The sequence below is a fragment of the Capricornis sumatraensis genome, chromosome X (genome assembly GCF_032405125.1).
Source record: "Capricornis sumatraensis isolate serow.1 chromosome X, serow.2, whole genome shotgun sequence".
In the NCBI taxonomy this organism is placed as follows: domain Eukaryota; kingdom Metazoa; phylum Chordata; class Mammalia; order Artiodactyla; family Bovidae; genus Capricornis; species Capricornis sumatraensis.
The window spans coordinates 25,908,033-25,930,498 of NC_091092.1; the positions used below are offsets into that span (position 1 = coordinate 25,908,033).

Consider the following 22,466-nt stretch of genomic DNA (forward strand, 5'->3'; position numbering starts at 1 on the left):
CAGAGGGAGGGAAATGACACTGGAGGAGAAGTCAACAGGGAGACCTGGCTGGAGGGAGGGGGGACTCACCAGAGTGCAAAGCTCCACAGGAATCTAGAATTGGAGGTGGCCCCTAGAAAGATGGGTCATGCACGCCTTCTGTCCAGGCTCGGGCCTAACTGCTGTATGTCTGCCTGCCTCACGAGACCCAGCAGAGCACCTGAGCATGATCAGGATAATTAAGAGAGGTGTTGCAAGGAAAGCACTGAAAGAGGTTGATGATTAAGATGTAAAGGAAGGAGATGGATGGCTCACATATGACTCGTGATTTCCTTGACTCTTTCCGACATATGCATGCTTCTGCCAGCTCCTGTGACTGAACGAGAGAGAGCACAAGCTTTTGAGTTAAGCCTGATTATTAGAGACAGCATTGATCATAATCATTCAAAATTAGAATGGGATCTTGCGCTAGAAGTGTGAAGACGTAGAGGTCAATGGGTTTTAGGACATTGATGGAGACTCACCCAGAACCTTGCTACTCTGCCTTAGGTTAAATTCAGAGGATCCCATCACAGGCCTCTTGTGTAAACAGCACGACCTTGAGTGCACCCCCACAAGATTTCTAGAAGAAAAGCACTTGCTGAAGAGCAAAGAACCTATGAGTCAATTAAACCCAGACTGATCAGGCTACATCCATCTGTATATTCTCTGTGGTGCCACATGGTGTATTCCCTCCAGACATCACAAATAAACCCAGAAGCCCCTGGTTGTTGTCCCTTCCACTCAGATTGCTGGCCCTAAGCTCCTTCTAGGTGGAAATCCTGGAATCACCCTGAACCATCTCTGGCCTAGAGAAACCTGAATCCAGTGGGAGAAATGGACATGCCCACAAACCTCTTTTATTATTTGCTACAGTAGAGGAAATGGGTCAAGTGCTATGGGTACCCAAGGGCTTTCCAGATGTCGCTAGTGGTAAAGAACCTGCCTGCCAGAGCAAGAGACGCAGGAGAAGAGGGTTCAATCCCTGGGTCAGAAAGATCCCCTGAAGGAGTGTGTGCCAACCCACTCCAATACCCTCGCCTGACAATCCACATGGACAGAGAAGCCTGGTGGGCTGTAATCCAGTGGGTTGCAGAGTCAGACAGGACTGAAGCGAGTTAGCACACAGCACACGGGCACAGACGTGACCTCTAAGAGCGAGGCGATAAGGACCTGAACAGAACACTGCAGGTGAGGATGGGGGAAGAGTAGATCTGAGAGGTGGTTTCCCAACTAAGTGTTGTTGTTCATTCGCTCAGTTGTGTCTGACTCCTTGCCACCCAAGGGACTGCAGCACGCCAGGCTTCCCTGTCAATCATCATCTCCTGGAGCTTGCTCACGCTCATGTCCATTGAGTCGGTGATGCCATCCAACCACCTCATCCTCTGACGTCCCCTTCTCCTCCTGCCTTCAATCTTGCCCAGCATCAGGGGCTTTCCCAATGAGTCAGTTCTTTGCATTAGATGGCCAAAGTACTGGAGTTTGAGCTTTAGCATCAGTCCTTCCAGTGACTATTCCTGATTGAGTTCCTTTATGATTGACTGCATCTAAGTGACTGCATGGCTAATCGGTGGAGTGGGCAAACTACGTAGGCTAGATCCGGGAAGGGAGGGGTCAAGGATTGAAGTTTTAGCATTCCTCTCTCGCTGATTTTTGTTGGGCATGGGGATAGTAGCTGGTAGACTTTGACCTTAGAATGTTCCTATATTTTAACTTAAATTTATTTCCAGCATACAGATTTGAGCCTTTGAAATAATTTTATTTAAAAATTAGTTTCTGGCAATGCCTCGGTTGGCCTCAGATAGCCAGTCCCCGACCGTCCTTACCATGGGGCCACTGCCTAGGTCCTTTGGCACATGGCGTGGCATGCCCCTCTGCGTGTTGGGACCGGGTCCAGTACAGAGAACTCTTCATCCTGGAACACGAGCACGACCAGAAAGGCAGCAGCCCCCTCGCCCAACACTGCACCACTCAATTGTGGGGAACCTGGGGGAACCTGGTACTAAACTATTCATAGATGACCTGCTTCTGGGTTGGGGTTTTGCATGTAGCAGAGCAGCTCTCTCGCTCCGATCAGTTGAACGTCAGTCCTCGACACAAGGGTTTGTAAAAAGAAATAAGGTTATCAAAATTTCTCTTTATTAACAGGACTTTTTTAAAAGACAAAAAAATTAGTTTCTAAAGTCAGGCAATACTTTCAGAAGTGCTAAAATATTTTTTCATAGCAGGGCACAGAATACATTAAATGACCAAGGTAAACAGAAGAAAATAACAATATCCAAAAGTCATATTTAACATTGTAGGTTTTATTTGACCCAGGATTTACACAAAGCAAACAAAAAGACAGGAAAGGGTTCTTTGAGAGTAAGGAATGCTGTTGGTGTCTTCACAGGACCATTATACAGTTTTGTATGGTGTCAGGTTCTTTTCCAGACTCTGTTCTCTTTACCTTGATGTATAATTATATTATTTACAATTTACCATTTCCTCTTTACTATATATGATAGAATACAAGCAAAGGGTTTTCATAAACTGTATGTCCTCTGGAAGTACAATCAGAAGGTTAACTCATTCCCAGTACCACACTTGTTTACATAATCCTTTCTTTTTTCTACTTTTGCAAAAAACAATAAAAGCAACACACAAACACACACACACACCCCCCACCCCACCCCACCCCCCCACCCCCCCCCCCGCCGGGAAAACAAAACAAACAAGCAAAATCCCTGGGAACTTCCCTGTGGCTAAGACTCTGCACTGGCAATGCAGAGGTCCTGGGTTCAGTCTCTGGACAGGGAAACAGATCCCACATGCTGCATCTAAGACCCCCATGAAGCTAAATAATAAATAAATACTTAAAGAAAAGCAAACAGCATGAAGAACATGAAAGCACCTGGGTTTTGATCAGCATAAAACAGTAGGTAAATTTTACTTATTTTCTATTTAGTTTTTAGTAAATAGTAAACTTTTTTTCTAATAATGCAGGATATAAAAACATAAAATAAGTTGACAGTTATCTTGCTAGAGATTGAAACACATCAAATGTTAGATATGAATAACTAATTCTAAAGTACATTAATAAAAGTTTTAAATAGAATTAAGTACATAGAATGTATGATTTACAGTAAAAGTCAAATAATACAGTAAATTTTACTTCTTTTCCATTTTGTTTTTAGTACATATTATTTTAAATATTTTTGTAATAATGCAGGATGTAAAAACATAAAATAAGTTGATAGTTAACTTGCCAGAGAGATTGAAACACATGAAAACTAGATATGAATTCTAAAGTACATTAATAAAACAGTTTTCAATAACTACAACCTTCAACTACTTAGAATGTATGATTTAGAGTAAAAGTCAAAGATTATTGATACTAGGTTTTAAGCTTCCATGTTTTGGGAAAGAAAGAAATATGTAAAGGGAGAAAATATTCAACCCTGGTGGTATATCACTCCAAGAGATTTTGAATCAAATTAACAACCACAACCACAGTGGACTGTTTTGTCTCCCCACAAAGCTAAAAGGTGGGAATGCAGAAAGTGACAGCTCTTATTATGTATGGGCTTTTTTAAAGGGTGATGAAAATATTCTAAAACTGTGGTGATGGTTTTACAAGGTTTAAAATATACCATATAAACTACTGTGTTGTACTCCATTTTAAAGGGTGAGTTTTATGGCACATAGATTCACTCAATAACTTTGTTTTTTCTACATGCCCAAGGACACATGGGGGAAAAAAAAAACTGTAAAGAAAAAAGGAGTTGAATACCACCACAGCCCAGGGAAAGTAAGGAGGGTGGTAGGGGGAGGACAGAAGAGAGGAAGAAGAGGGACATGCATTGCTGACTAGTTCTCCCCTCCTCCATTCAGTATACATGTGTACACACTTGCACACATATGCACACATACACACTGTGATAACCAGTGACAAGCAACTGGCTGCATTTTGTCACGGAAAAAACCATAACTGCTCCGTTTCTTGAAAAGGTCTCCTGCTCTTGTAAATGTTGCCCTCGCTTGCTAAATAGTTAGTCTTTGTTAATGAGGTTTTTCCTTCTGCTCTCGCTTTTTGATTTTTAAAAGCAAATTTTAATAACTAGCATACAGTCTGTGTCACATCTTCTCTTTTCTAATTTAAGTCATGCTCTGTGGTATCTGTAAAGTCATATTCATTTTATTCTGAAAAATAGCTGCTTCTGAATTTTTCTCAGTGTAAGTGTTGTAGTTACCTTGTCAAGTCAAGTAAGTATTTCACAAGTATTACAGGGTTGAACTCTTACAGTCCAGGCCTTTTAGGTGTTCCCTTGGCTTTCTTTTTCTTAAGCCTTCTTATTGACTCATAAGGGCTTCCCAAGTGGCACTAGTAATAAAGAACTCGCTTGCCAATGCAAGAGTCTAAGAGACTCTATGGATGGGAAGATCCCCAGGAGAGGGCATGAGAACACACTGCCATATTCTTCTAGAGAATCCCACAGACAGAGGAGCCTGGCAGGCTACAGTCCATAGTGTTGCAAAAACTAGGACACAAGTAAACCAACTCAGCATGGCACACACTGACTCACAGACACTAGCAGCTTAATTTCACCAAAAAGATGATAGACCTCTACACTTTTATATAGAAGTAGAGGGAGAAGGATTCTGAAAACTAAGTTTCTTTCTAGCTGAATTTTATTAACTGGCAATAAGTCACTGTTTCAAAGTCTTAGTCATTTGCCCAAGTTTTTATTGTCTGTATATTATATTCTGGGAAGTAGAATCAAAGTCAGGAATTATCAGTGACGTAGTCTGAAGACAAATGTTAAATAGTCTGAATTGACAGGAAGACTGTCCTCTTGGAAAGGCAAAGCAGTCTCCCTAAGAGAGAGATGGAGCAATAGCTACTTCCCCCCTTTTTCTAACTGTAACTTGACTTTTCTCTTTATTGAAGATCCGAAGTGCAGGCCTGAGTCTCACCTTGTTTCTTATCAGCATCATGGGCTGCAGCTGTAGCTCCATTTGTATTCTTGCTTGCTGTGGACTGTTCACTGCAAGGTGTCTGGCCATTGCTCTCTCTCATTGAAACGGGAAAAACACCCAATGATGGTCTTTTCACATTAGCACTTGAAGTAGAGTCTAAAGGAAATAGATGTAAAGTGGTGTTTTCGTCTCTCTGTGTAGGAGAAAATATGCTTTTGGTATAATCAATCATACTTTCCTCTGAAGTTTCAGATAATATTTCAGTAGGTAGCTCTTCTCCTGGAGAAATAATGGAAAGGCTCCAAGAGAAATCAATCTCAGTTCCATGCTTTGGTGTGGAGATCCTCTGTGGGGAGGTCCTCTGTGTGAAAATGGATTTGCTTTGTGGATGGCCAAGCCTGGCATCGGGAAGGCTGGAGTCATCTTGAAATTCATCCACTGTTTGAGGGCCGAGTGTAGGCGCTGAAGGAACAGTGCTAGACGACTTCTGACTGCCACTGCTTATTGTGATCGTCTTACTGCTGTTAGAGGAAATCTTCTCCTGAGGGCTCTCTGGCACCTCAAAGACGTCCTGACTGTAAAATGGAACCTGAAGCTCAGAACTGTGTGGCTGTTTCTTTTTCCCTCTAGATTTCATCTGTTTGGTATTCATTTGCGTTATCAGTTTGACAGCCACATACCTCTCAGGTCCGGGCGGAGGGTCCCTGATCGAAATAACTGACTCGCTCTCTTGAGACTGAAGCTCAGAACTGTGTGGCTGTTTCTTTTTCCCTCTAGATTTCATCTGTTTGGTATTCATTTGCGTTATCAGTTTGACAGCCACATACCTCTCAGGTCCGGGCGGAGGGTCCCTGATCGAAATAACTGACTCGTTCTCTTGAGACCCAGGGACGAAATCATCATCACTATCAGAAAAAGAACGACGAAACTGTGGCTTTTTCTTCTTGAGCCTAGCCGAAAACTGCTTGTTTTCTTGTCTTCGTTTATTCCTTTCTGCTGTGAGCTCACTGGTTAATTTCAGATTTTGTTGTTGGATACCATAAGATTCTTGCTGTAGCGTATTTCTGTCCGTTTCGTTTAATGTAGTGCGATCACATACTTCCGCGTTTAATTGACCTCTCAGGTCATGGATAGGGTCATTCAGGGCTCTCCGCTGCTCCCTAAACTCTTTAATTCTGGATATGGAGCCTGTCCACCTCCCGTCTGACAATCGCTCTTTCCTCAAACTGGTTCCTTTCCCCTGCAGTCCGCGTGGCTCTCGGTCATGGAGCTCTTTTAGTGTTTGCCAGGTTTTTTTAAAATCGTCAGAAGACACATCACAGAGGCTAATCTGTATTTTATCTCCTTCGGAAGAGTTCTGCCCACTTTCCCTGTCTTCTTCACCCACGTCCCCTGCCTTCATCTTGATTCCCTGACTGGGGTTGGGAAACAGTGGAGACAGGCACCACCAAAAAATGGCGGAAGGGCCCCAGACGGGATGACAGTTTAAACTCTTGTACAGACCTGTGAAGCGACCTCAGGGCACTGAGTGGGCGATCGGCGGAAAAGCGGATGGATCGAAGACGGCTCGGGGTGGACAGGAGGGTGCAGTTGGGGGGTTGGAAGGAGACACCAGCCTCCTTTTGCGGAGAAGAGCGAAGGCACATGGAAGGGAAGATGGCGCCTTCAAGGCACCCTGTGCCGGACCGGAGATTCGAGAGACCGGAAACGCAATGACTTCTGGGAAAGCCCCACGGAGCTGAAGTGCGTCCCAAAAGGCGGGGGTGGGGGTTGGCGTGTTGAAACTTACCCCTTGGTTTATTTTTGAAACAAATTTAATTTGACCCAATTTTAGCATCTTTCTTCCTGACAGTCAGTATTTTATAATCTTGGAAAAGCACAAATACCCATGGTCCTTAGAAAGTTGGACGTAAAGTCAAAAGCCATGCACTCTTTCCTCCCTGTCACCCCTCCGTCTAGGCAACATTGCTTAGTCGCCCATTCCAAAACTGGCAATTCTGTAACTGATTAGTGTTGCCACCCATGCTAGAGCTTTGCTGGTGGCTCAGTAGGTAATGCGGGAGAGCCAGGTTCAAACTCTGGATCGGGAAGATCCCCTGGAGAAGGAAATGCAACCCACTCCAGTATTCCTGCCTGGAGAATTCCAGGGATAGAAGAGCCTAACACATGAATTTTCAAATATTATTTGGTAAAATGCAAAGTATGGTAATATAGGACTAAGATGCTACTGTTGTTCTTCCTAGAGTGTGTTTGGTTCACTTTAGATACATGGGGCAAAGAATCATAGCAAGGTAATTCCCATAGCACTGCAATTTCCTCTTGTTTTCTTCTCTTCCAACAGAGGGCAGTCTTAATCATGCCATGCAAAACCTAGATGCTTCCTTTTGAGTTAGCCTTAAGATACCCATGATTTATTGAATGCTTCTCAACTCAAAGTTGCAATTAACCTGATGGGAAGTGATACATTTTTAAAAGTTTTCCAGAAGGTCATGGTTAGACTGATGTGCACAGTTTCCGGTTTAATCCTAGAACAGTTGCTTGTCTCTACTGAAGCTCGTGAGAAAGGGCTAGATCCAGGGGAAGGCAGGAAATCATCAAGTGAAGACAACTGTCAGGTCTGTACTTTTGTTACCCACTCCAGTGTTCTTGCCTGGAGAATCCCAGGGACGGGGGAGCCTGGCGGGCTGCCGTCTATGGGGTCGCAGAGAGTCGGACACGACTGAAGCTACGCAGCAGCAGCAGCAGCAGCAGTATTTATGTTTACAACCTATCAATACTCACTTCAGTTACTAATGTAAACAGAAGTCCCCAACAGCAATTGAGACATATGCTATATATTATTTCTTTCTTCTTTTTGCTGTGTAAGTCTTAGTGGAATAAATACTTAAGGAAACGTTTGTGCGACCCTAAGGAAAAGATTACGTGCTTCTTTCGAATAGATATGTTTCAGAGGTAGAGTTAGTCATTAAAGGAAGTTAAATAGATTTGTTTTCTCTTTTAAAATCACTTTCATAGCACTTGGAAAAACTAAAGAGGTAGTTTGGATGGGGTTTATTGCTGAGTCTCTGGGACATCCTAATAATTCAGATGACAATTTCTAGTGTCTCCCCAGCACTGGGAACTGGTTGGGAACTGCTATGGTAACTACCACCATCAATCTTAATCACTGAGATTCTGCTGACCTGCCCTCTGTGTTTAGTAGAGGACGGACAAAGGCTTTTTCCTCAGTGCTTGTATTACCCAGTTGTTAATTTTTTAATGAAACCCTACAATTCAAGGAGAACAAAATAAAAATGTGGGAATAAACATGTTTATCGAGTAAAAAAGTTCTGATCCAAGTTTAACTCCAGCCCAGAGACAGATTGGATAGGCCTCATTCTTAAACAGCTAACTTCAGGAAACCACCCCCCACCCCTGCATGCAACCTGTGTCTCTGAGTGTCCCTCTCACTGTTTTCTCTGACTCTTGCCTTTCCTTATCTCCTGAGAAAAAGACGGAAAATTATTGGAGTATTGTCCACTCTACTCTGATATTTTTGAGGAGAGGAAGGAAAGTAAGAAATTTCTCTAAATTCCTTACTTGTATTCTTATAATATAAGCTATTTTAAATACATAGTAAGCATCATACAGTTTCCAGTGATGTCTCATTTAAGCTGACTAATAGTTGGTAGGATATTGAGTGTAGCACAGTGTTTATGTGGAAATCTAGTCATTTATTAATTAATCTAACATTGAGATACAGTATTAAAGAACTTCATTTCGTAACTTTAACCTTTATTTTAGGGTGCATAATGCCTGGCTGTCAAAACACTTTGGAGTAGCCTGAAAATGGCAAACCATGCCAGCTCTGTGAAACAGATCAGGAATAATGCAGGCCAGGCTTCAGCATCTTAATAGCCTGGAAAGTTTATTTACACTTCATCACAGTCAGTGCAAAATGTAGGTAGGGTACTCATTTGAAACAGACATTAATACTATTTAACCTAAATCACCAGTACAGCTGGAGATCATTTTACATACATCGATATATTTGCATATCTGTTTCTGTAGTCATTTCATCATATGTGAATATAAGATCAAATATGCATGGATTATTCTGGCAATTTTAGTTAATAGTGAGTTCTTAGTTTAATATGAAGGAGATTAATATTCTCATAGAACTATTATAATTATGTGATTTTACATTCAGTATCCTTTATCTGTACTTCAATGAAAATAATGAATCTGAATAAAACAGTATATATAATATTTGTTTAGAATGACTATTTTTCATTTAGTGATTTTTTTCAGGGGTTACCCATGCTGAGCTGTCTGCAGAGGTAAATGCTATTTTGACAAAGCCATATTTCACACAGGTTGAAATATTAACAAGTTCAATAGGAAGCTAGAGGGTTATATAAATGAAAGCTATTCTCTGAAAGCAAATCTTAATAAAAAGTCAGAGTGAGAGAATGTTCATCACCAGACAGTCCTTTAGAGGTTGCGTAAGAGGAAGCAAGCAGAACTGGCTTTGCGATATGGACTTATAATAAACACAAATGTCTTGAGCAGATGGATGCTGAGCTACTAGATTCAGGACCTTTCAAAAAAACATGGGAGGGCTACAGCCTTCAGCTTTGCTCTTTGTCTCTTGTAACAATGTATGAAACCTGTGTCTTTCAGTTGGCCCAGATGCTTTGTTTTCCTTCTGATTTAGAAACAAGTCTCACACCACTGGCATCATTGAAAACATCAGGCCATAGGGAACCCCTGTACATAACATAGCTGCTTTTCTATGATTTCTCATTTTTGCACATATAATGAGCAGCACAGCCTAAAATGCCTCCCACGTTATTTCTTAAGTACATACCTAGATCATCACTCACATCTTGTCTACAAAGAAGTAGGCACCTATTTATTTGCTACAGAGCTGTTGATACAGAGCTGAAGTAAACAATAGCAGAATTGATTAACCCAGATCGTATTTGATTAAGGAGTAAATACAGCGAAACTCGTTAAGTCTGCAGGTACTGAGAGCCTGGTGTCTTTTTGCTTGTCTCTCTCTCTGAGTCTTTGGGAGAGAAAGTCATTCCAAACTGTTACGTGAATCCCTGTGTCATACAGTTTTAATTTCCTTTTTAAAAAAATCTCAGGTTCTACAACTGAAGCAAACATTTTCCATCAGGCACTTCTTGAAGGAAATACTGCTACCGAAGTTTCCCTAACAGTGTTATATACCATACCATTTTTCACTCAGTGTTTCAAGGTAAAAATGAAAAGGTAGAATTCAGTCAGTATCATTGCAAAGAAAATACACAAAAGATAACTAGGCAGATGAAGCTTAGTACAGTAGAAAAGCCCCCAGTGAACAGTCAGGAAACTTGGGTGAAAGACCTAGTATGACCTCAGGAAATCAGAGAGACTCAGCCTTAAAATGAGAGAGTTGGACTGTTAATAATTTGTTCCTTATTCTCCTTCTCTGTTATTTTTGTGTTTAAAAACAGGGTTTTTTCATACTTTTATGAAAATATCCAGTCATTTTTAGCCCAAATTATGATTGAGTCTGTTTATCCAAATACCCATTGAAATGAGGTGTCTTGTGAAGCCAGAAGATGTCCAGGCAGGCTGGCTGGCTGGCTTCCCTTGTCAGGTGCTTGTTGGTTTTACTCAGATGCTTGCCTGTCAGTACAAAGCTTCATTGCTAGGATTAAAAAAATAGAAGAAGAAGAAATTGAAAGCAGTTATCTTGCAGGGTTGTTGAAGGTGTAAAATGAGATAATGGATGTTAGAGAGCTTTGAAGAAACACTATATAACTATGTGCTTTGCTGAGTTGCTCCGTCGTGTCTGACTCTCTGGGACTGCATGGACTGTAGCCCAAGGGGCTCCTCTGTCCCTGGGATTCTCCAGGCAAGAATGCTGGAGTGGGTTGTCATTTGCTCCTCCAGGGGATCTTCCCAGCTGAGAGACTGAACCCAGGTTTCCCGCATTGCAGGAGGATTCTTTACCTGCTGAGCTACCAGGGGAGCCCATATAACCATGATGTGAGGTAACAGTAGTGGGAGAAGTCACAAGTGAAAACTCTTGCTGGCTTTTCATCTGAGTTACACAGATTTTTTTCTTTTCTTTCCCCTTCTCAAAGTAATTCAGTTAATTGCTCAGGCCTCCAGATTTACTATGGAAACCAGGCCTGTGCTTTTCAAAGAGGCTTATAAGGAAAACTAAATTAGATACTAATCAGAAATAAGCTGCAGTATCTTTATATGAAGAATTAAGTTTGTTCTGGTTAAAATGCAACCCAAATTCATTTTTTATTATGCCAGTAAATAAGACATTTGGTTTCATGGTTTGCATTGTATTTCTTCCTCCTGTTCAGACATTTCTTATTGATATAATAGACATCTCTTGGTAGATGACAGGTACTATCCTAAGTGATTTAGAAATATTCGCTCATTTTGTATTGTGGGACTGGAGGTAGAAAAGAGGACTGCAGATGGGCACCACGGATCATTTTGAAATGATGGGAGTGACTAGATTGTAATATATGGACAACTCTGTAAATTTACTAAAAATCATTGAATGATAAATTTAAAATCGGTAAATTTTGTTGTATGTAAATTAAACCTCAATCAAAGTAAAAGTACAAATGAGAACTGACCTGTAATTCTCACACTAGCTTTGTGATGTAGATGCTGTTATTTTTCCCATTAATTTTTTTTTTCCTTGTTTAGCTCCATGGGTCTTAGCTGCAGCACTCAGGACCTTTGATCTTCTCGGGATGCAGGATCTTTTCATTGTGGCATGCAGACTCTTAGGTGCAGCGTGTGGGATCTAGTTCCTTGACTGGGCCCCTTTGAACCTAGGCCCCTCACGTTGCCAGTGCGGAGTCTTAACCAACAGACCACCAGGGAAGTCTCTATGTTTCCCATTTTCAAGTGAGAGAAGTGAAGCTCACAGGGAACTTAATGTCACACAGCTAGTTGGTAGCAGATCCGGATTCTGATCTTGGCAATTTAATGAGTCCATGCTTCTAAACACTACCCCATTCCTTTAAAAAAGTAGACTAAGGAAATAGCCAGAAAGGAGCACCATCCCGGGATTCTATCATCGTTACCAATAAATCTGTTACAAGTTGCATATTGTTTTGGCTTTTTTTTTTTAGATCTCATTCTAATGTTTTTTTTTTTAATTAAAGGATAATTGCTTTACAGATGGAGAAGGCAATGGCACCCCACTCCAATACTCTTGCCTGGAAGATCCCATGGGCAGAGGAGCCTGGTAGGCTGCAGTCCATGGGGTTGCTAAGAGTTGGACACGACTGAGCGACTTCATTTTCAGTTTTCACTTTCATGCATTGGAGGAGGAAATGGCAACCCACTCCAGTGTTCTTGCCTGGAGAATCCCAGGGACAGGGGAGCCGGGTGGGCTGCCGTCCCTGGGGTCGCACAGAGTTGGACAGGATTGAAGCGACTTAGCAGTAGCAGCAGCAGCAGTAGCAGTAATTTTTTTTAGTACATATGTGCTTTTAAAGTGGAGAACAAGATTAAGTATCAAAAGAAGGCCTTGTTTGAGGCTTCTTTTCCCTACATCACTGGTATGCCTGTGAAATTGCCAGAAAACCAAATACTGAAATTACAGACCTGCAGTTAAAAATAAACTAACAAATATGAAAGCCCTCATTGGAAAAGACTCTGATGCTGGGAGGGATTGGGGGCAGGAGGAGAAGGGGACGACAGAGGATGAGATGGCTGGATGGCATCACTGACTCGATGGACGCGAGTCTGAGTGAACTCCGGGAGTTGGTGGTGGACAGGGAGGCCTGGCGTGCTGCGATTCATGGGGTCGCAAAGAGTAGGACACGACTGAGCGACTGAACTGAACTGAACTGAAACACAACTAATTAAGGTTTTAGGTGTGTCTTTCAGATATATTAGCTGAATATTATCTCATCTTTTCAATTAGTAGAAATTTGAAATAAGAGTTTTATGTCTACTAAGTAGAAACCTACACCCATTAGATACTGAAGATAGTTAACTATATTAAAGTATTTCCTTAGAATATTTTCAGAGGGGCAAAAACCTTAAAACTAAGCAAAAATCAAGAACTGTTTGTCTCCATTATCAGTTCTTAAGCTTTAGAATTATAACTCTAGGATTGGAGAAAATAGGAACTGAAATATACAAATTTGCTGTGAATTTTTTTAGACATTAGCTTGAGGCAGCCAGCCTGAATAGCAAACAATGTGACATGTTTCAAGAAGTGGAAACAGTGCTTTTAACCGATCATTGAAATACTGATTTTACAAAACCTTCAAGGGTTGTTGTTTTTTTGTTGTTGTTTCTGAATTTATCCTTCGTAGAAATCAAAGAGCCCTTCTCTGTGTAGGAAAAAAGGATGTTTTGCATTTTAACAAAAGTAATGTTAAATCTAGGAGAAGTTTACATATTTATTTATAGGTACCATCTATTTTTAAGCCTGGAAAATTCTACTCACTTAAACTAGAAAATCTTATTCTGAAATTGTTGCAGTAGTAAATCCTTAGGGTTTCTCTCCCTTAGCCTCTTTGATTCCAATGATCCGAAACACCTGATTTTGTAAATTTTGTGATTAAAGTATCATAGTCATGCCAATGTAACCACGAGTGTTAAAACACAAGTTAAAATCTTAATCTGTTAACCTGTCTTCCAGTCTGAGAAATCCATAACCTAGGTAAGACCTGGATATTCACAGAGTAAATAAAAGTACATTTGAGTCCAGGACTGACAGAAAAAATTCCATTTACACTTAAGACAAACTTATTTATCAAAAATAATAGAGCAATTGTAGAACCCTTTGCTGTCTATCAAATATCTTTTATGATTAAAACAAAATCTCTGACATATCAATTGCCAAAATTTTTCAGTTTTCTCAAATTCTATGCCATCTCTGTTGAAGTCATCATAAAGCTTTCTTTTTGATCAGGATGGAATGAAACACTACAGCTGACGCATTGGAGACAGATGTTCGCCTATTTAGAGTGTTTAAGGGAAAAACTAGTTTGTGCCATTGGGTGGTGGGCTGAGTGAGCCAAGACCTGGTCCCCGGGCATCCCGAGGGGACCGCAGAACAGCAGAACGCGGCCATTTCTGGATCCTGCTTCTCAGGCTTCAGGCGCTGAACTGAAAGGCAAGGTGGGGAGAGAGGCGCAGCGCGCCCTGCCTCACCCCCACCCGCAGACTTCTTTCAGCCAGAGTTCTGGCTCTTTGTACCAGAGATCTCAGGGATCACATTTTCTTCCCTTTTCCTAAGTTACCTCTAAGCGGTGATAGGAGGTGTTAGTTACTCCCAGTCCCCAAAATACGTGATCAAAAAACGGATCTAAATTTCCTTACTTCTACTTTGTCTGCAAACCTCAACATGTTCGAGGTGTCATTCTCTGGAGACTAGCCTCCTGTACCTCTTCCTCTTGTCTTCCTGAGACAGTGCACAGCTGTTTCCCCCAGGGTAGACAAGAATCAAGTGTGCATTCTTCCACCGCCACACAGCATCCGAGATTCAGCAAAGTTTCAAGCCTGTAGAGCTCCTCCATCACCCCAGGAAAAGGAATCTCCTTTCCCATAGAGTCTGTTCTTGTCATGCCTTATAGGGTAACGTTGGTCCTTTTCCCAAGTCTCTACACCCGGGATCTGACAGCTTCTGTTCTGCGTAGCTTTTCCTTTCCTCAGTTCCTTCCCAGTTACAGCCTTTCCCCTTTAGCCCTCCACCTGGGGCTCTTATGTGCTAATCCTCTTCTAACTAGCAGTCTTATTTTAGCAAGGGTAGCTTTCCCACCCTCCCAACTCTCCTCCACTTTGTTCACGGGACCATTCGTGCTCAAGGTAGTGGTCTAGTTGGACACTTTGCATCTTGCTCGCCCGAGGATAACATCAGGAAAACAGAAGCCACAGCTCTGAAGGGCAGAATCAGGAATCCAGGTCACATTCCAGAAAGATTTAAAGCAGACCCTTTAAGACCATGTGACATAATGGTCCATAGGGCTGGAGAAGAGCCCTCACACACATTTACACTGGCCTAAATTTAGTCACTTGTTTCCTCTGAAACAAGACTAAAGGGAATCAAAGTTTTCCCCAGGCATTTTGAAGACCCACAAAAAAGAGTCCTCTTATCATTGGATAGTTTGGTGGGTGTTGATAACTTAAACAAGGACATATATATTTATATATATGCATATGTGTGTGTTCGTGTATATATATGTGCTTGTCTATTTGGAGATGTGTCATCAGGCATAGGAATCAACATAATGCATTTAGCAAGAAGAGTGGACTCTGAAGCTGAAAAAATCCTTTAGAGTACACCAGATGATGTAGACCAGAGAGTCCAAAAGTAGCTCTCAACCTGTTTGTTTCTGGCAGGAACCATAGTTTACCCTCCCTCTACTTGAGATACACCTTGAAAGACCCTTTCCTGAGATGCTTTGGCCCCTTTTTATCCTCTCCTGAATCCTGGCCTTTTCTGGAAACCCTGGATGTGGGAATCATTTAAAATAATAATATCCTCAGAGTAGACAGAATTTTTCCCCCAGTCATGGATGTAGCTGCCTGAGCCCTTCAGGGGGTTGACTCTTTTCTTTGTTAAGGACGACATTCTTTACCTGTTCTCGAGTTTGGGGGCCCTCTTCCTTAACTGCCTAACTAACCTTTCACTTCATGAATCAAGTGGGATGTTTTCTACTAAATTTCAAAAAGTTCTCGCGATGCACTGCTACTCAACGAGTGTCCCATAGACCTAGCCATGTGACCCTTTTCCCATCAGAATGCTGAAGAATCTCAGTATGAGGTTTGGCTTTCTTAAAGCTTCCTTCTTCCTTCTCCAGCCTCTAACACCAGGAAGCTTACCAAATATTTAGTCGTGAGAACATCATCATTTCTAAGCATCACTATTGGATTGTAGAACAGTAGATGGCAAAAGCTGTTTGTCCCCTTTGCGACCAGTGATTTTCTACTAACTGGCAGCTTCTGTTATAAGGAGACTGAATTTTCCTTGAAAGTGACAACCCACTAATATAGGGGTAAATGCAAGCACAGCAAGATTGTTTGGACATGTTCCTAAGTGCAAAATCTGTAGGGCAACCATGTGGCCTTCTATCCCCAGACTCTTGTTTGATGGTAACAGTTTGGTCCACAATCCTACAGCAATAGTTTTCAGCTGGGGCTCACTACTTAACCTCCCAGTCGTCCAACTGCAGTCACTATACCAACTGCTAGCAATTATTTAATTTTATCTTCAGAAACCTAGTTTACTTATTGGTAGCTTTGGTAAAACAAATTTATTAAACACTTGTTGTATGTTAGGTACCGCTCCAAACACTTTACATTTCATTGAGTTCTTATAAGTAGTTCTTATAAGTCATCTGTTTTCCAGATACAGTCCTAGAGAGAGAAACATGTCTAAAATCACACAGTTAATGATAAAATTGGGTCTGTCTAAGTTCAAAAGCTCTGGTTGTTCCAGTGCCCCATCCTGTTCTCTGAGGATCCCTTATCCCTGGCATCTATTTTATTTCCTGTCTCTCTTTACAAGCCCTAGGGCACTTTTCCAATTCTCCAGTAAAACTAGGAACTAGAGATGATTACAAAAGCTCATTCAATGTTTACCTGAAAAGTACACGCCCTCTTTGTTTAGGTGACAGAAGATAAACATACACAGGATCAAAGTGTTAATAATTTTTAGACTATATTCAGTTCAGTTCAGTCGCTCAGTCGTGTCCGACTCTTTGCGACCCCATGAACCGCAACCCGCCAGGCCTCCCTGTCCATCACCAACTCCTGGAGTTACCCAAACTCATGTCCATTGAGTCGGTGATGCCATCTAACCATCTCATCCTCTGTTGTCCCCTTCTTCTGCCTTCAGTCTTTTGCAACATCAGGTTCTTTTCAAATGAGTCAGCTCTTCGCATCAGGTGGCCAGAGTATTGGAGTTTCCAGGTTCAACATCAGTCCTTCCAATGAACACCCAGGACTGATCTCCTCTAGGATGGACTGGTTGGATCTCCTTGCAGTCCAGGGGACTCTCAAGAGTCTTCTCTAACACCCAGTTGAAAAGCATCAATTCTCTGCACTCAGCTTTCTTTATAGTCCAACTCTCACATCCATACATGACTACTGGACAAACCATAGCATTGATGAGATGGACCTTTGTTGACAAAGTAATGTCTCTGCTTTTTAATATGGTGTCTAGGTTGGTCATAACTCTCCTTCCAAGGAGTAAGCATCTTTTAATTTCATGGCTGCAATCACCATCTGCAGTGATTTTGGAGTCCCCCAAAATAAAGTCAGCCACTGTTTCCCATCTATTTGCCACGAGGTGATGGGACCAGGTGCCATCCCAGCAATCTTGCTTCCAGCCTGTGCTTCCTCCAGTCCAGAGTTTCTCATGGTGTCAGCCGGGTGACAATATACAGTCTTGACATACTCCTTTTCTTATTTGGAACTAGTCTGTTGTTCCATGTCCAGTTCTAACTGTTGCTTCCTGACTTGCATACAGGTTTCTCAAGAGGCAGGTCAGGTGGTCTGGTATTCCCATCTCTTGAAGAATTTTCCACAGTTTATTGTGATCCACACAGTCAAAGGCTTTGGCATACTCAATAAATAGATCATGTCAGGAAACTTGTACTATACCAAGCATTGCAGATGAGGGATAGTCAGAGAATGAAACTTATTTGTAAGTACCTTGAGCTCATCATTTGGGGAAAAGATTGGTAGGATATTAGTAGATAGATACAATTGGTTTAAAAAAAATTTTTTTTAATAACAGAAAATTGCACTTATGACTTTGTTCCTTCCCAAAAGTATGTGTTTATTTTCTAAGGATAGGTAATCCATGTAAGTCTGTCTTTCATTTACAAAACACTTTTAAAAAGTAAATTTGCTTCACTGGTTTTTATTTACACAGAATTATTCCCTAATGGATGTTCAGCCTTCAAGAAAATTACTCCCAACATAGATGAAGAAGGAGCAATGAAGGAGGATGCTGGAATGATGGATGTCCATTATAGTGAAGTAAGACTCCAGGGCCTGCATTGTCAGTTAGATAAATGTAACTTCTTTAAAATATTTACATTAAGAAATTATTACAGCTCACTTAATTTGAAAGGTAACTAAGGGTTGATGGGACCTCCTTGGTGGCTCACACGATAAAATGTCTGTCTACAACGCAGGAGACCAGGGTTCGATCCCTGAGTTGGGAAGATCCCCTGGAGAAGGAAATGGCAATTCACTCCAGTACTATTGCCTGGAAAATCCCATGGACAGAGGAGCCTGGAGGGCTACAGTCCATGGGGTCGCAAACCATCGGACACGACTGAGCGACTTTGCCAAACTTTGCCAAGGGTTGACAAACTATAAGGATTAAAACTACCCAGGGATCAGATGTCCGTTTTTGAAATGTGGAGCCCTATCTCTGCAACGGTTCTTTCTGTCTGGTTTTAGAAATGTACCATGTATCATCATCCAATCACCTTCCCAGTAACCAGATCACAGGTACGTACTTTGAAGACATCTCCATAAAAAATGGAGTTCACAATGTAACAGCTGAAGAGAGGAGGCTTCCAGGTGTTTTAAAGATGGAAAATTTCTGCTCTGAGCTTCATATGGATAGTAAACACCTGAAGTTGTCACTCGCTCAGTAAGGCTTTGGACTTGGTGATCGAAGAGGTATAGAATAATTAGATATGGCTGATCTCTGACCTCCAGAGTCTACCTAAAGAGACAACCCACCTACACAAAATGGAGAAAAGCAAGACAGTGCCATTTGAATAATACAGACAACATGCAGAGTCAAAGGTGAGAGGTAGCTTTGGGCTGAGGAGAGTTAGGACTAGAGAGAGGTTTAAAGAACGAGGATATCCTGAAGTCGTTTCAGCAGCAGCGGAGAATAGCTGGGATAAAAGGGAAGAGGTGGGAAAGGGTAAGGCGAGTTTTAGGGGGCAGAGTAAATGGATCATTTTGGCTAAGCCATTGGGTTCTCATAGGAAAGAGCAGTAGAGGAGGTCTGAATTGGAGAAACTTTGAATGTCTGGACTTTATTGATTAGAATGTTGAATTGCTGTCAAAGGTTTTTGAGCAGAATAATAATAAGATGAAATGAAGCAGGAGGAAAGGTTGAATTGGTGGTAATGTGGGAAATGTATTGGAGGTCGATGGATGGTGGCTGGGGGCAGAGGCTGGAATGTGGGCTGCCCTAAGTGTCCAGTTGTGAAGCAGCCAGGCCTAAACCCAGCTTGTGACAGGTTCAGGGACCACTGAGGAAAAGAGGAAGACTTGCTGGCTGTGTAGAAGAGTCAAATGTAACACTGAGATTTCAGGTTTGGATATTTATAGAGAAATGATGGATGGATGATTTTACAGGGAAGGTGATGAAGTTCATGTTTTGATGAGTGTTGAATTTGAAGCATCAGTAGAAGGTTATTGAAATGGAAACAACATCAGGTCATTAGACATTAAGAACTGAATCTAAACAGAGAGATCAGGGTTGCGGAGCTACATCTGGAAGTCATAGCTGTGTGAGAAGCAAAGCACACTGATAATGGGAGATAATATAGCAAGTGAAGCCCAGAGAACCAAGAACTGAATCACAGTGACGTTCACATTTAAGGAATGTGAAGACCAAACAGAGAAACAACAAAAGGAGGGAGACTGAAGTGCTTGCAGGCCCAGAGAAATGAATTTTTTTAAGGTAGTATTAAGAAACATAAAAAGCAGCAGTTTAAAGTGATAGAGACACACTTTGTACTCTATGAAGTGTATTTTTTAAATAAAAGCTATTTCAAGCTAGGTCTGGTTCATTTCGCTAAAATGATCTATGCCTAGAAGCTTTACCTCCTACCCCTTTTTTTTCTGCCTACTGCTTCTCTATGACTCTCTCCTCAGCAGTATAACTAGAGGCACAGATGTAGAGAGCGGACTTGTGGACACAGTCGGGGGACAGAGAGGGTGGGATGAATTGAGAGAGTAGCATTAAAACATATACCTGACCATATGTAAAACAGATAGCTAGCGGGAAGTTGCTGTATACACAGGGAGCTCTACCCGGTGCTCCGTGATGACCTAGAGGGCTAGGAGCTGGGAGTGGGAGGCAGGCTCAAGAGAGAAGGTATACACACACACACACACACACACACACACACTTAATGACTGACTCATGTTGTGTGACAGAAATGAACACAACATTGTAAAGCAATTATCCTCCAATTAAACAGAAAAAAGATTCATAAGAGTAGGAGCCCGTCTAGCCTCAAAAATGCTGGAGTGGGTTGCCATTTCCTTCTCCAGGGCCTCTTCCCGACCCAGGGATCAAAACTGGGTCTCCTGCATTGTAGGCAGATTCTTTAGCGTCTGCACCACCAGGGAAGCCCCAAATGATTAGCACATAGTATGAAATCAGTAAATATTTCTTTAGTGAAAAATAATAAAATAAAGATAATAATACTATCCTGGTCACTTCACAGTAAACATGAAGGTTCTTTATAAGTGATTAGGTGCTACGTAAATGTCAGGCTTTATGACTGACCAACTGGATAGTAAAGTTGGCTTTTACTCCCAGAACTTAAAAGACTTGATGTTTAAAACGTGTTTGCTGGATCAATTAATCATAACCGAGAATCAGATCCTTGAATTTTAATCCCAGTTCATTGCTTGACTGTGAAGCCTGGGGTAAATTAATTCATTTTGGGGGTTTTAGTTAGACTTAGATGATTTTCGTGTAAGATCTCCAGTTTGTGTGGGCTCAGAGCAGGAAGATTCCAGGGCGTTCACGGGAGATAAATGGATTAGCACAACTGCAGTTATGTCCTTTTTTCCAAACAGCAGCTTCAGCTTCGTCATCGAAGTGGCCTTAAGCCTGACCCTTTTTTTGTACTCCAAGGGAAAGTAGTAATATGTCTCATTAGTCAAGAACTATAATCAGTTTCCTATGTAAACACATTTGTTGGAACTCTTTTGTGTTCTACAGTAATAATTTATATGTGCTTTTCACATATAAATATGTGAAATATGATAGAATCATATTCTCCATAGTGCCATTTTATGTTTCAGTTTATATAATAGGGCTTTTTCCTCGTGCCCTAGCCATTGGAAAATAACTGCCACTGATTTACAAGTTTTATTGAAGTGAAAGATACAAACTATTGTTCATTTAGTGGCTTCTTTAAGTAGGTGAATTAAGCCATTAGTAATTTAGTTTGTTTTTAAGACTGCATTTCTGACTTTTGAGTTGAAATAGTTTTAAAGATAAATTAGTATACAGTAAAAGGCACACATATTAGGTGGACAACTTGATGGATTTTGACAGTTGTCTACAGCCATATAACACCGTGGTAACACATTGTCACGAGAAACCAAAACGTAGAACATGTGCATTAGCCCAGAAAGTTCCATTGCCCCCATTTCCCGTCAGTCTGCCTGGCCCCAATATCTGATGTAGATTACTTTTAACAGTATTTGGTGTCATAAAAATGAAATCATTCAGTGTCTACCTTTTGTATCTGCCTCTTTTGGTTGGCAGAAATTTTTTGAGATACATCCATGTTGTGGAGTAAATCATAAGTTCTTCATGGCTAAATATTCTATTCTCTCGATATAACATTTTAAAACCCATTCTCCAGTGGAAGGATTTTGGATTGCTTCCAGTTTGGGACTGTTATGAATAAGGCTGCTTTAAACATTCTTATCTGTGACCTTTTATGGGCATATGCTTTAATTTTTCTTGAGTAAATACCCTGCTGGTTCCTCGGGAAGTTTCATATGTAACTTTATATGAAACTGTCAGTTTTTAAAAGAGGTTGGGCCATTTTATATCCCAACAATGGATGAGAGTTCCAGCTGCTTCACTTCCTCACCACCATTAGCTGTTGCGAATCTTTTCGTATTTTTGCCATCCTAGTAGACAGGAAGTGGTATCTCACTGTGTTTTCATTTCTATTTCTCTAATGCCTAATGGTGTTGAGCATTTTTCACACGGTCTTGGTCTTTCATTTATCTTTTGTGGAATGTTTGTTCAGTTCTTTTGCCCATTTTAGAAATTACATTATTCTTGTTGTTGTTGTTGATTTATGGGGGTTATTTCTATATTCTGGATATAAGTCCATCGTCAGATATATGTGCTGCAGATTATTTACCAGTGTTGGATTCGTTTATGTATTTTCTTCACTAAGTCTTTTATTGAGCGGAAAGTTTTGGTTTTGATAGAGTCCAATTTACTTTTTTTTAATGGTTTATTTCTGTGTGGGGGTGGGCTGGGGTGGGGGTGTATATTTGGTCTGAGAAATCCTTCCTTACCTCGAGACTGTGAAGATATTGCCTGATATGTTCTGCTATGAACTTTCCTGCTGAGTTTTATGTTTCGGTCTATAGTCTCTTTAGAATTCATTTTTGAGCGTATAATGAGATAGAAGTCAAGATTCATTTTTCATAGACAGGTATTTTACATAGGCCACACCATTTGGGGAGAAATAAATCTTCTTTCACCCCTGGTGAAT

General features: G+C 41.2%; 1 protein-coding gene across 1 annotated transcript in view; it reads left to right on the forward strand.

The window, feature by feature from the left end:
• Positions 1-6,633: 6,633 nt before the first annotated feature.
• Positions 6,634-22,466, forward strand: part of LOC138071582 (dedicator of cytokinesis protein 11-like) — a 37,443-nt gene continuing 21,610 nt past the window's right edge. Inside the window, 3 exon segments of the mRNA XM_068963097.1 lie at positions 6,634-6,686; positions 14,580-14,638; positions 17,885-17,991. Of these exon segments, the coding sequence (XP_068819198.1) occupies positions 6,634-6,686; positions 14,580-14,638; positions 17,885-17,991 (219 nt within the window).